This window comes from Plutella xylostella, chromosome 24, assembly GCF_932276165.1.
Source record: "Plutella xylostella chromosome 24, ilPluXylo3.1, whole genome shotgun sequence".
NCBI lineage: Eukaryota > Metazoa > Arthropoda > Insecta > Lepidoptera > Plutellidae > Plutella > Plutella xylostella.
The window spans coordinates 456872-471390 of record NC_064004.1 but is presented as its reverse complement, the minus strand read 5'-3'; the positions used below and the strand labels follow the sequence as shown (position 1 = coordinate 471390).

At 42.6% G+C, this 14519-nt stretch overlaps 1 protein-coding gene across 2 annotated transcripts; it reads right to left on the bottom strand.

Moving 5' to 3' along the window:
• Positions 1–4226: 4226 nt before the first annotated feature.
• Positions 4227–14519, bottom strand: LOC105391133. Of its 2 annotated transcripts, XM_048629942.1 has the most exons (6): positions 14499–14519; positions 6324–6474; positions 5868–5934; positions 5528–5641; positions 4765–4874; positions 4227–4376 (listed from the first exon to the last, which is right to left on the bottom strand). In XM_048629942.1, exons 2-6 carry the CDS (start codon positions 6396–6398, stop codon positions 4251–4253), a joined length of 492 nt encoding a protein of 163 aa, XP_048485899.1. In that variant the 5' UTR covers positions 6399–6474; positions 14499–14519; the 3' UTR covers positions 4227–4250. The 2 variants fall into 2 exon arrangements, with proteins under 2 accessions (XP_048485899.1, XP_048485898.1); XM_048629941.1 differs by lacking the exon at positions 14499–14519 and having other exon boundaries at positions 6324–6489.

Genomic DNA, 14519 nt, shown 5'->3' with positions numbered 1-14519 from the left:
CAATAATTTTTCACAACTTTCGTCGAGGTTTATCTCAAGAACAATGTCTCGCCGAGCTTGTTTCTATTTATAAACTTGAAGCACCAAGTAAAACGACTATATATCGTTGGTATTCTGAGTTTCGCCGTGGACGTTCCTCTCTTACCACAGTCCCTTCTACTGGTCGGCCAAAAACAGCGGTAACACAAGATAACATCGATGCTGTACGCCAGTTAATAAAAGAAGATAGACATGTGACATACGAGCAGATTCGGGCTTCTCTCAGCATTGGTATGACAGCCATTCAAACCATTTTACATGAAGAACTGGGTGTCAAGAAGTTAGTTTCGCGCTGGGTGCCCCACCGTTTGACCGAGGAACAAAAGTCGGCTCGTGTTAATTGGTGTCGATCTGCTCTGCAACGGTTCAATGGAGGCAGTTCAAATGCTGTCTACAATATCTTCTCTGGTGATGAATCGTGGATTTATTCATATGAGCCCGAAAGAAAACATCAATCGGCAGTTTGGGTCTTCGAAGGTGAGGTCAAGCCAACAAAAGTTATTCGCTCACGCAGCGTGTCGAAAAAAATGGTCGCTTCGTTTGTATCGAAAACTGGCCATGTGGCTACGATTCCATTACAAGAACAAAGGACGGTTACTGCTGATTGGTACACAGCAGTTTGTTTGCCGGAAGTCGTAAGAGAACTTCGTAAAACTAACCCGAATCGTCGTATAATCCTTCACCACGATAATGCAAGCTCTCATACCGCTCGCAAAACAAGAACGTTTTTAAATATGGAAAACGTGGAGTTGATGGACCATCCTCCGTATAGCCCTGATCTGAGCCCCAATGATTATTTTACATTCCCAAGAATTAAAGATATGCTACGTGGTCAACGGTTTAGCGGCCAAGAGGCGGTCGAAGCTTACAAATCAGCTGTTTTGACAGTATCCACTTCAGACTGGAATTACTGTTTCAATGATTGGTTTAATCGAATGAAAAAGTGCATTGAATGTCACGGAGACTACTTTGAAAAACAATAAAAGTAAATAATATTATGATATCTTTGTACTTTTTTCTATTCCCGATCATTTCGGTATCGCCCTCGTAGGTATCATATAGGTACCTATGAATAATCTTTCGTATTTAACAGGAAGTTTGCTTGTAAGAGATCGCTCTATCGAAAAAGGTTTTAGCCTGATGGTAGGTAGATCTATACTAATTACTTACAGGGTGTTCAATTAAAGTAAAACTAGATAAATATCAATCAATACTTTATATTCAGTAATAAGTACAATGATTAACATAACACATAACTTAATTACAATTAATTAAATCTACGCCATAAATTAAAGAATAAATGCAAACTGAGGGCACATGTATTTCAATTTGATTCTAAAGAAACGTCTCCTAGTGTAGTGGATTTTTCAGTTAGATGGTAACAATTCTCCTCCTTTTTATGGGACGAGTAAAGCAAACTCAGATTCTTCAGTCGGTTCGTAGTATATTTCCATGAAAAGATAGACATTCCTTTTAATGAAGGATACTTTTCTATAGTGCCACAGTGCGTTCAGTCAGTATTTCAATTCAGTTCTATTTTCATATTTTCTTTGTTAAGTATAGGTAGGACTGATAGGTAAGTACATACGTTTTCAGTAGTTATATGGCAGTGGTATTGTGCATTTACTACTCTAGGGAATGAACTGTGCACTATTCTATTCTGTTTTCAAGAGACGGATCATGCTTTTCAATCTGATTCTTAGGAGAGTCAGCGGAGTCACTTCTCATTTTAATAGGTTCCCTCTTATTTCGAGAAGTGTGTACCTAAGTCCTTCATTCTGTTTTTATCTGCAAACCACAGTCTATTTCAGGAATAACCTTCAATTGGAGAATCTGTTTGCAACGCCAATGCTGCTTTATTTCATTATTAGTGCAATAATTTCTCATACATAGTGTACTATAGATTTTCATACACTATAGTTGTTCATACACTACAGTTTTTCATACACTATAGTTCTTCATACACTATAGTTTTTCATACACTAAGTACAGTTTTTAGACGACGGCTCACGCCTTTCAATTTGATTCTAAGAAGACGCCATTTAGGTACATTCTTGCAGACCCGAGTTCTGTTGTTCTTCGCGCACTATGATATCACGCCGTTTGGGGCCTAACTGAAACAAGTGAAAGACTATTGTCAGACTTTAAAGTCAGATTTTTTATCTGATACCAAATTGACAGATGGTACGATACTGTTAGCTGCACAAGAAGCTATACATTTTTGTACCTTGTCAAACTGACTACATTAACAAACCGTCAATATTTGAACAGGCAGTTTGTAAGTTTGACAAGGTACTAAAGTGTACAGCTACTTATGCAGCTGACTGTACAACACTTAATCCCGGACAATCGACTATTGATGAACCGTTCGGTATCTGACAATTTAATATCTGAGATTAAAAAACAGACTTTAAATTAGGAACATCAGATCAAAAACCCTTTTTCATAGTCACACGACACAAACATTATTGAACATGCAAGACTCGATAACCAATATCCGGGACCCTCGGCGCTAGACCAACTAATGAGTCGTTTCGTTTGCCATAAAATCTGTTATTTTTATGGGTGAATATTATAACACTATATGTATTAAAGAACGAGTTCTAAAAAATAATTATAAAGCAAGAAAATCTCGCAAAGAGTATGCAAAGCAAAAGAGAAATCAAACTCAAAATAAACAACAAAATATATTTTATTATAGAAACAAAATAAATTATAGACATATTTAAACTTAAGATACCTACTTAGCTGCTACCAGTAAATGTAAACTAATTAATACAAGATGCATACTTTAAAAACATAAACACATTATCCTTCCGAATTCCGAATCATCTATTAGATATATAGATAGAGACACACACAGTCACACTCAGATATCTACATTAGTATCTACATCTGTCTCACTCTAACACCAGGCAGCGCAGCGGCACAGTTGGCGCGGTCTAGCCCGGCTGGATCTGCTTGAGTCACACACACTCGTAGCTACATCTATCTCACTCTAACACACACGGCTAGCTACATCTGTCTCACTCTGACACACAAAAGTATCAAAATACGTTCCCATATCACGTCGGGGTCACCAATTTACCAGAAATTATTCGTTCACGGGACTTTTTCCTATTTCTTACTTTACAAACTTATTTCATTCTATTAACTACACGAACAGGCAAACGCAGCGTGGGACGCCCTCCTGCCCGCTGGACTGACGACCTTAGGCGGGTGGCGGGTAGTGGTTGGATGAGGAAGGCCGAGGACCGAGTGTTGTGGCGCTCCTTGGGAGAGGCCTATGTCCAGCAGTGGATGATTATTGGCTGATGATGATGATGATGATGAACTACACGAATGTCCCTCTAACATACACAGTCACACGCTAGTAGCTACATCTGTCTCACTCTGACAACAGGCAGCGCGGCGGCACAGTTGGCGCGGTCGAGCCCAGTGTGGATCTGCTTGAGGCACACACACTCGTAGCTACATCTCTCTCACACTCACATACACGGCTATCTACATCTGTTTCACTCTAACACCAGGCAGCGCGGCGGCGCAGTTGGCGCGGTCGAGGCCGGCGTGGATCTGCTTGAGGCGCACACGCTCGTAGCTACAGCTGTCTCACTACACACACATAGCTACAGTTTTCTCACCAAGTATCAGCATGCGAGTCCCTATTTATCATGGTGGGGTCACCAATTTACCAGAAAAGATTCGTTCACGGGACTTTTTACCATTTCTTACTTTACAAACTTATTTCATTCTATTAACTACACCAATCTCCCTCTAACACACACAGTTACACCCAACTATCTACATTAGTATCTACAGCTGTCTCACTCTAACACCAGGCAGCGCGGCGGCGCAGTTGGCTCGGTCGAGGCCGACGTGGATCTGCTTGAGGCGCACACACTCGTAGCTACATAGATCTGACTCTAATACACATGGTCACACACTAGCTACAGTTATCTGACCAAGTATCAGCATCAGAGTCATCAGAGTTCATAATATGAATGGAATGGCAAGTTGGTGACCCCAACATGATATCATGCTTCTTCTAGATACCACATCTATCTCACTCCAACACACACATTGCTAGCTACACCTGTCTCACTCTGACACCAGGCAACGCGGCGGCACAGTTGCCTCTATCTCAAACACTGGTAGCTACAGATGTCTTACACTATCACACGCTGCTAGCTACATCTGTCTCACTACTGAATCTACAGTTGTCTCACTCTGACACCAGGCAGGGCGGCGGCGCAGTTGGCGCGGTCCAGCCCGACGTGGATCTGCTTGAGGCGCGCGCGCGCGAGCGTCAGGTTGGCGCTGGTTGAACGCATGCTCTCCTGGAAGAGGATAAATATAGATGGTTAGATAGATTTGTACAACAAGAAATAATGACAGATATGAAGTTAGCTGAGACCCTGGATTATCACATCTATAGGGTACTTTTTATCGCGGAATTCCCACGAGAAAACTTTTTAAGACGAAGCGAAGCTTGCGGGACAGCTGGTGTTCAAATTATAGAAACACTATGATTGTTTACCTTTTGTGCCTAGTATGAATGAATGACTGCATTCATACAGGGTGTTACAAAAAGGGTATACTCAGTCGAAAGGGGGTTACTCAGGGGATCATTCTAACTTTTGTTCTATAAGTTTTGAAAATTCCGTCACCCCTTTCAGCTTAGCCCTTTTTGCAACACCCTGTATAGTTAGATATGTATAGTAATACCTGCACAGTGAGCAGCGTGCGGTCGCTCCGGGTGAGCTTCTCGGCGGCGATGTCGGCCGAGTGCCGCAGCAGCCCCTCCAGCGCCGCGCGCAGACCCACGTTGCACTCCCCTGCGCACACACATACAGACATGGGCCTTATATGTCTATGACAGACAGATGGAATACAATATCAAGTAATGATTTCAAAAGGAAGGATGTTCTCAGAATATTTTGCTTTAAGAAAATGTCAGGTGCTGATAACTGGCTCCAATTCCAACAAATTATGACACTTATATGAGATATTGTGGCCAGTGAGGGTGCCATTTTCTTGTTGTATTATTATAAGTTAATGATATTAAGTTATGATGATGAAACACTAAACAATATATTATACAATGTAGGTATATCATAATTTACAAGGAAATGTAAATTATGATATACATTGTATAATATGTAAGAGTGGTTCAATAGGCAGCCAGTCTCTTCCAGACAAGCTTTACGTACAAGAATGACTTATAATTATAGATGAAGGAGGTCACATCTTGTAAGCTTATGGTAAAAGGATTAGCTAGACAGAATAGTGTCAGTTCAGGGCCGAGTGTGTAAAGTATTGATAAGTCACTTGAAGCAGATTCTTTCATGCACTCCATGTAATAATGGCCAGATGAAGAAGGCGAGTTATTGGGATAGGTCTATTTTGAGCAATACATGATTAGGTAGAGCTGATTATGATAGACCTGTCAATGCTGAAAATGAAATAAAACCACAGTAATTGTACATACACAGTTTCTGGTGCAGCAGCGAGTTGAAGTTGGTCTGCATGAGGTTCCTCTGCGGAGACGAGGGGCTTGGGGGGGCGCCCGGCTCCATGGGGTGCGGGGACGAGATGTGCGACTCTGTAACATTAGTGGAGTTATATCCCCAAGGTCTTGGGTGGCTTAATAGCCTAATAGGAAGGTCACCATGGGGTGACCTATGGAGGTATTTCACGCATAATGGAACCTGAAACCTTGGAGGCTAAATGCCCAAGATAGATCCCCAAGGTCCAAACAGCCTTACTATTATTAAGGTGTAAAATTGTTATGTTTTTTTTTTAATAAAGTATGTTTATTAATTACTCACCATCATCAGACTCGGGAGCCTCTCCGGCTATCACGAACGGCTCTGGACCCGGCGACACATGAAGGTTCTGCATTACAGATAAGAAACACCCTTTAAATTTGAGGACATGTGTTTATATGTTTTCTTTAGTTTTTTACTCCTTTTTGGAGGTCAATTGTTATTACTAGGTATTATCTAGGCTCGAGACACGCGAGTTTGGAGGGGATGCGAGTCTGGATCGATCGGCGTGGCGGCACCAGCCTTCGATTCTGCGCGATACAAACTAACAGTGGCTAGGTTGAATAAAGGACCTAATTTATTGTTCGGTTCATTGGTTTGAGAGTAAACCATCAATGGATCGATGTTGGGCGATTTTCGAGAGACGATATTGCACATAACAAGTTGAATACAAGAAGTAGTTTAGAATTAGACTAGGTATAAACAAAACTTAAATATCAAGTTATAAGCATGACTTACTGGTGTTTCGGCGATTTCTATTTCAGACTCCGACTCTGAAGCTTCTCCGTCCACTACATTAGCTGTTTTAGACATTATTTGGTTATTTAAATTAAAACAATAAAGAAATATTGCTGAATTTCACTTATTTCACTAAAAAAATGTTTCGTTTTCGTATCAATCAATCAATCTTTGTTTGTGGCTGTATGCCGTGTGTGACTAACACAGCAAATTCGGCCATAAAACGATTGTGTTAAGGTACACACTATGTAAATTGCTGTCTTTACGGTGGAGATTTAATACCCCATTTATACCCCATTTACACTCTCGCACGAGTGGCGAGGCGAGCGACAAGGCGAGGGGCGAGGCGCGAGTGTGAACAGACGCTCGTGGCTCGCCTCCTCGCTCGCCTCGCCACTCGCGGCGCTCGCGTCCGGAGCGGTTTTTGGGGCACGAGTCAAAGGAGCTCGCGTCGAGCTCGCGTCGCACGCGAGCGGGTGTTTACACTCTCGCGTCCGCTTCATTCTGGCTTCTACATCGTGCCGCGCAGGTTGTGTTCGTCGTCGTATAATTATAACGTAGTGTTTTTTCCTCAGTTGTATAATGGATTGGTCGCAAGACGAAACATTTAATTTCATATAAGTAAATATTTCAATAAAATAATAATAATAAAAAAACACTAAAACGTAAGAAATAAAAGCAGTACTTACCTGCTTAGATATATTAGTACTGTCACATAGAATAGGTCTAAACCATGTCTAAACCTTAAATTATTTCTTACGTTTTAGTGGTTTTTTGAAGTCGTTTTTTATCATTATTTTATTTTATTACTTATTTATACTTAGTTTATTTGCAATAATTGACAATCAAAATTCAGAAGCAAATGATTTATTTATTTATTAATGAAGCATGGAAAACCAACAGCATGGAATTATAGAACTAGGAATATGATACCTATAAGTCCTACTAGTCAGTAGTAAACACGAAGTAGTTGCTATATACCTACCGTTGAGGAATTCCCTTGACTACCTTCCGTTTCCATCATCAGATCAGCTCAAGGTCACCATCATATTTTTTTTAATGTTAAAAATTTATTTATTTATTTACAAAAAACTAACACTATTATTACAGTTACAACCAATTCAATAGTGTAGCTACTTAACATAATTTTATATACTTAATAATAATTTAAGGTCCAGAGCTAGACCCACAAACAATAACATTTAAAAACAAACAATTAAAATACAGGAGCCTCCCTATCCGTAACATATAACAAACAAAGCCACTTTCGTGAATTCACTCAGCGGACAATGATGAATTTCCGTCCTGTCATCGATCCTGTTCAAGAGGTGTATCGCGCGGGTGACGGGCTAAAATATAGGTAAGTACCTATGTACTTTCTAAATTTCATTAACTACAATCGGTTAATAAGTACCCAAAATGGAAATTCATAGCCTGTTTTTAACCCTTTACTCACCCTTGGAGGTGGAATCAAAATTTGAAAAAAATGGGACCACATGGGATCTCAACCCAATACTTGAAAAAATAATTTTCAAAATCGGTCCATAAACGGCGAAGTAATCGGTGATCATACATAAGTTCTTTATTGTTGCGGCTAAAACTTCGACGTCCTCCATCGTTGCTAGCTCAAAGACAACTGAACTCTGCACGAGAGTGTAAACACCCACTCGCGCCACACGCGAGTGGGTGTTTACATTCGCACCTCCGCACGAGTGACGAGGCGAGCGAGGAGGCGAGGGCCGAGGCGAGAGTGTAAATGGGGTATTACACTCTCGCACGAGTGGCGAGGCGAGCGACAAGGCGAGGGGCGAGGCGCGAGTGTGAACAGACGCTCGTGGCTCGCCTCCTCGCTCGCCTCGCCACTCGCGGCGCTCGCGTCCGGAGCGGTTTTTGGGGCACGAGTCAAAGGAGCTCGCGTCGAGCTCGCGTCGCACGCGAGTGAGTGTTTACACTCTCGCGTCCGCTTCATTCTGGCTTCTACATCGTGCCGCGCAGGTTGTGTTCGTCGTCGTATAATTATAACGTAGTGTTTTTTCCTCAGTTGAATAATGGATTGGTCGCAAGACGAAACATTTAATTTCATATAAGTAAATATTTCAATAAAATAATAATAATAATAAAAACACTAAAACGTAAGAAATAAAAGCAGTACTTACCTGCTTAGATATATTAGTACTGTCACATAGAATAGGTCTAAGCCATGTCTAAACCTTAAATTATTTCTTACGTTTTAGTGGTTTTTTGAAGTCGTTTTTTTAATCATTATTTTATTTTATTACTTATTTATACTTAGTTTATTTGCAATAATTGACAATCAAAATTAAGAAGCAAATGATACCTACAAGTCAAACTAGTCAGTAGTAAACACGAAGTAGTTGCTATATACCTACCGTTGAGGAGTTCCCTTGACTACCTTCCGTTTCCATCATCAGATCAGCTCAAGGTCACCATCATATTTTTTTTAATGTTAAAAATATATGTAAGTACCTATGTACTTTCTAAATTTCATTAACTACAATCGGTTAATAGGTACCCAAAATGGAAATTCATAGCCTGTTTTTAACCCTTTACCCACCCTTGGAGGTGGAATCAAAATTTGAAAAAAATGGGGCCACATGGGATCTCAACCGAATACATAAAAAAAAGAATTTTTAAAATCGGTCCATAAACGGCGAAGTAATCGGTGATCATACATAAATTCTTTATTGTTGCGGCTAAAACTTCGACGTCCTCCATCGTTGCTAGCTCAAAGACAACTGAACTCTGCACGAGAGTGTGAACACCCACTCGCGTCACACGCGAGTGGGTGTTTACATTCGCGCCTCCGCACGAGTGACGAGGCGAGCGAGGAGGCGAGGGCCGAGGCGAGAGTGTAAATGGGGTATAAAGATATTTACAAGGTTAATACCTGAAACAAACAGACGGACACAATTTATACAGGGACATCACAAACAGAGGGTTAGTATATTATAATGAACACAAACAAATTTATAGTTTAATATTGTTAGTTTTGAAGAATTTATACAGGATGTTAGCGATTGGGGTATGTACAAGTGTTAGTAGGTAATTGATATTTACAGGTCTTGGGATAGAGGGAGGGAGGAAATCATAGAGGGAGGTTTGAAGGTTAGGACACTCAAAGAAAAGGTGGTCGACAGATCCTTCGCTGGTGCTGCAGTCACAAACCGAACTATCACGCACCCGAATCCTAGCCAGGTGCACAGGCGTGCACGCATGACCAAGACGGAGTCTGCAGATTGTCGAGGTGGAGGTTTTATCTAGGAGTCTTGCTCTAAAAAACCATGGCCTTTTGGGAATATGTGGTTGGATTAAGGAGTAATACTTACCTTTAATATTCCTGGAAGCTTCCCAGTACTCCTTCCAGGAATTATCAAGCCTCGGCCCTGCGAGCGAGGCAAGGTCGTGGACAAAATTATGGTAATGAGTATCCAGGCCCAAGCTAACGGCATCCTTAGCGAAGGAATCTGCACACTCATTACCAATGATGCCACTGTGGCCAGGTATCCAGGCAATAGCCACCTCTATACCCTGAGTCTTGCAACGGAAGAGAGTTTGTCTAATTTGAAGAATGATAGGGAATTTAGATTTTGATTTAAAAGGAAATGAAATAATTGAATGTAAGCAGCTAGAAGAGTCTGATAGAATAATAGTTTTGTTGAGTTTGTGAGACTCAGTGTACAGAAGTGCCTCCAGAATAGCGGTAGCCTCGCCCGTGAAGACTGAGGATTCGGGGGGGAGTTTGAAATTAAGGGTAATTTTATACTTAGGAAGCCAGACAGCTAGACCAACATTGCTCTTATCTGTAAATTTGGAGGCATCTGTGAAGACTGGGAGCCAACCAGGCCACTCTGACTGGAGTTTATGAGTCAATGTTTTCTCGGCCCCTGGAGCGTTTTTCACAATGCCCATGTCCATAACAACATTGGGCTGAAAAACCAGGGCATCATAAGGGACACTAAACAGAGGGTTCATTTTGAATTTAATTGAAGGATGAGGAAGGTTGGAAGCAAAAATGAATGATTTGAGAAGGAAGGAAAGGCCATGGGTTTCTTGAGCATGACATAACCGCTTAAGGGTATCGAGCTTGGACAATAGAGGGTGAGACTCTGATTGCCAGATCCCGAGGAAAAACCGGTCACACAAGTACTGTCTCCGCAGCGAGAGAGGGGGGTCGACACACTCAACCTGAAGGGCATTGGTGGGGGTAGATTTCATTGCACCGGACACTATTCGAAGACACTTGTACTGAACCTTATCAATTTTTTCTAATGCAGCCTTGTTACAGGGGTCCAGGATAAATGAGGCATAGTCAAAGTGGCTTCGAACAATGGCGTTGTACAGTAGCTTCTGGGAGTATGGATGTGCGCCCCACCAGACACCCGACAGTGACCTGAGGACGTTGACACCCCTCTCGCACTTCTGAGCCACGTAGTTCATGTGATGGCTACCCGACAACCTGGAATCCAGAATCACACCCAAAAATTTAACTTTATTTGACACAGTGATTGAATGCTCTCCAATAACAACATCCAGATCTGGGATGTTTCTTTTTCTAGTGAAAATCACTGCTGTGCATTTAGTGGGAGAAAGAGATAACCCATGTCTATCCAGCCAATCCGTGAGGTACCTAAGAGCCAGGTTCAGCTGGACATTTGTCTCCGCTAACGAGGGAGAAGCATAATAGAGGGCCAAGTCGTCAGCGTACTGTAGAATGTCGCAGAAGCAGTCAACGGATTTATCTAGATCGTAAGTATACAGACTGTAAAGGAGGGGACTTAAGACCGATCCCTGGGGGAGGCCTTTCCAAACAAATTTTGGGGAATCAAGGGAAGAGGTAGGGGATTTTATGTAGATGGATCTCTCCATGAATAGGCTGCAAACCAGACGGGTAAGCTTCACTGGAATGCTCAGCTGGCGCATTTTCTGCCTGAGCACAGGAAGAAGTACATTATCATAGGCAGACGCTATGTCAAGGAAGACACCCACAAGGTATTCTTTCCTCTTGAATGCGATGTGAATATCTGTTGTAAGTATTGCAAGGCTGTCTAGAGTACTCATCCCTTTCCTAAACCCAAACTGGGTTTTGGCTAGGATTCCTCTATTCTCAATTAGCCATTCGAGCCTGCATTTAATTAAGTGCTCTAAGATTTTCGCCAAAGCAGAGGAGAGGGCGATAGGACGTCGGGAGTTAGGATCACGGGGGTCTTTTCCGGCCTTCAATATGGGAACAACTATTTGCTTACTCCAAGAGCATGGAGTAACTCCGTACTCAAGGAAGTAGTTTATCAGCTCCAAGTAGGCCTGCTTGACCTTGAGGCTTGATTTTGAAAGGAAAGAGTATGGGATGCCATCAATACCTGGAGATGAATCAGTTAAACCGGATAAAGCAGATTGGAGTTCATCCATAGAAAATGGAGAATCCAATCTGTCTGAAGATGGTAAGAGAGCTGGTGGGGGACGGAGAGCACTGGAGTGTGGGACATAAGGTGGAGCCAGTTTATCGCTGAACCCTTCTAGCCATAGAGAGGGATCATTGCTCAAGATATCTTCGACGTTAAGGGAACCGCGATATCGGCGAATGTATCTCCACACCAGAGAAGGGGGAGACCTAGGTGAAAGGTTTTCACAAAATCTGATCCAGCCCTGTTTCTTTTTTTTCTTAAGGAGCCGTTTGGTACGTGCAGCTATCCTTTTGTAGTTGATGAAGTTGTCCATGCTCATATTAGCAATATAAACATCCTCTGCATTTTTGCGTTCGACAATAGCCAAGGAGCAGTCGGAGTCCCACCAAGGAGGCGAGACTCTTTGGCCTTTACGCGATTTTCTATTTTTGGCAGAGGATGTTAGAGCTTTTTCAAACTGGTCATAGATGCAAAGAAAGTTGTCACTAGTACAGGGTTGGATCAGACTGAGTTTATCTTCCACAGAGGTGATGAAGTTGGACCACTCATTCCTGCCTATCATGTACCTTGGGAAGGCACATGTATCAGCAAGAATGCTGGTTCTGGTAGGAAGAGTAATAGAGATGGGAAAATGATCACTCCCAAAAGTATTTGGGAGGACCCTCCAGAATATTGATGTTGAAAGAAGAGGAGAAGAGAAAGTGAGATCAACAGCACTTTTTGGGTTCTGACGAGGGAGGACTCGACGGGTAGGAGACCCGTCATTTAAAATACAAACATCTAAGGTATCAAGCATGTCTAAGAGGGCGATTGCAAAAGCGTCAGTGTGGTATGAACCCCATGAGGTATGGTGGGCATTAAAGTCCCCCATGATCAGGAGAGGTTGGGGGAGAGAAGAAATTATATTATAAAAAGATGGGAGGTGAGAAGGGTGGGGATCAGGGAAATACACAGACACGAAAGTAATGTCTAAAGCCCTAAGGGCCACAACATTAAATTCCTGCCCGTGGGGAGGGGTAGGGATAGAGGAGAAGGTAAGGGAACGCTTCACAAGTAAAGCGCACCCAGCAAACCCGTCATCCCTGTCATCCCGCAGACACGAGTAGCCCGGAACTCGGAAACGAGAACCCGGCGCTAGCCATGACTCAGAGATGGCAACGATGACGGGCTTGATGTCATCTATTAAGTTGAGTACTTCATGTTTTTTACTTTTAAGGCTCTGAGCATTCCACTGAAGGACCCGGGTCGGGTTCAGAGCCATTCTGGCTGAAGGATGAAAGTTCTCTAATCTTAAGTGCAACGTGGGGCGGTATTGTGTCGCTGAATTTAGACAGCAGACTGACAACTAATGAAAGTAAGTTATCCAATAAGTTGTCATTGGGAGTAATCACATTCAGGGCACTTCCATTAGGAAGTGAGGAAGATGGTGATGAGATAATGGCCTGATGGGCAAGTCTGTCATAGCCAGGAGAAAGAGGAGACCTAGGCCTGCGTTGAGTGGTCACAGTCTTTTTGTAGGATTTTTTAGGAGATGGGCCATTAGGTTGTGAAGATGCTACTTCAGCAAATGATTTTTTGCTTTTAGGAAGTCGAGCATCGGCTTCAGCAAACGAAATACTGTCCTGAGACATAATGACTTTTATGGATTTTTGCCTAGCTTGTTCTGGACAGTTCTTATCCGTGGAAGCATGGCTTCCTGAGCAGTAAATGCAAGTGGGAGGGTCTGCATCGCAAGTCTCACCCAAGTGTGGTTGGGCACACTTGAAGCAGCAAGGCTTTGATCGGCAATTAGCCTTCACATGGCCAAACCTGCAGCAAGCATGGCACTGGATGGTTGGGTAGGTGTATCTGTCGACTTCAACAGCAGCACGGAAAGAATAATTTTTTTCTGGGAGGAATTGTCCCCTGAAAGTGATTACTACGCTTTGAGTAGGGACATATGAAACGTTTCCATTGCTGATCACTTTGCGACTAAATCTGCGAGCTTTCAAAACAATACCGCATCCATGTGGGAGGTCCAAAGAACCAACAAACTCATCCATGGAGAGATCCACTGGGACTCTCCTCGCAACACCCATACGAGTGATGTGGTAAGTTGGGATAACTGCCTTAAACTTGTTTGGGGACAGAGCTGGGTGGTTGATAAAGTCGTTGGCCGCTCCTGCAGACTTAAATTCCACAGTAACACGGTTACGACCTGTCATTTTTACACCATCTCTGGTGATGTCATTCACTTTGTGATTGTACAAGAATTGACCAAACTTAATAGCCCTAAGCGGGGTCCCAGAGGCTGGACTTCCTGAAGAGCTATCCTGAGAAACGTGGACGATAAATGGTTCAGGGTCGCTGTCATCGTACACCTTAGTGGCGTCGAGACTCGGATGCGTATAAATGGTCTGAATGCTTGCAGACGCGAGGTCCGGGTTTAATATTACTCTCTTACCTTGTTGAGAAGGTTGTATATCATCCCTAGGGCGCTTTCGCGTCTCCTGGGGAGTATCCGTCAGCATTATATCCGGCGAAAGATCTGGCGGGTCGGGATCAGGTGGACGATCTGAGTGGAACTCCATTTCGGAAAGGGAAAAAGGGTTTAAGGACAATCACAACACTCACCAGTTACCACCACCACAATAACAACAAAAAACAGGTATTAACTATGTAAATTGGCACAGAAAAAGGTCCGAAATCGCGATGATTGTTAGGAACACGTGGGTACCCCAGTCACGCACGAAACCGAATCTCTTCGTATCAATCGTATCACTCCGTATTGTCG

Excerpts from the sequence above, each read along its gene's own strand:
- LOC105391133 (XM_048629942.1), bottom strand. The coding sequence starts at position 6,398 with ATGTCTAAAACAGCTAATGTAGTGGACGGAGAAGCTTCAGAGTCGGAG. Across the intron at positions 4,875-5,527 it reads GCTGCTGCACCAGAAACTGT|GGGAGTGCAACGTGGGTCTG; the intron begins GTATGTACAATT and ends GTGTGTGCGCAG. Across the intron at positions 4,377-4,764 it reads GCACGCTGCTCACTGTGCAG|GAGAGCATGCGTTCAACCAG; the intron begins GTATTACTATAC and ends ATCCTCTTCCAG.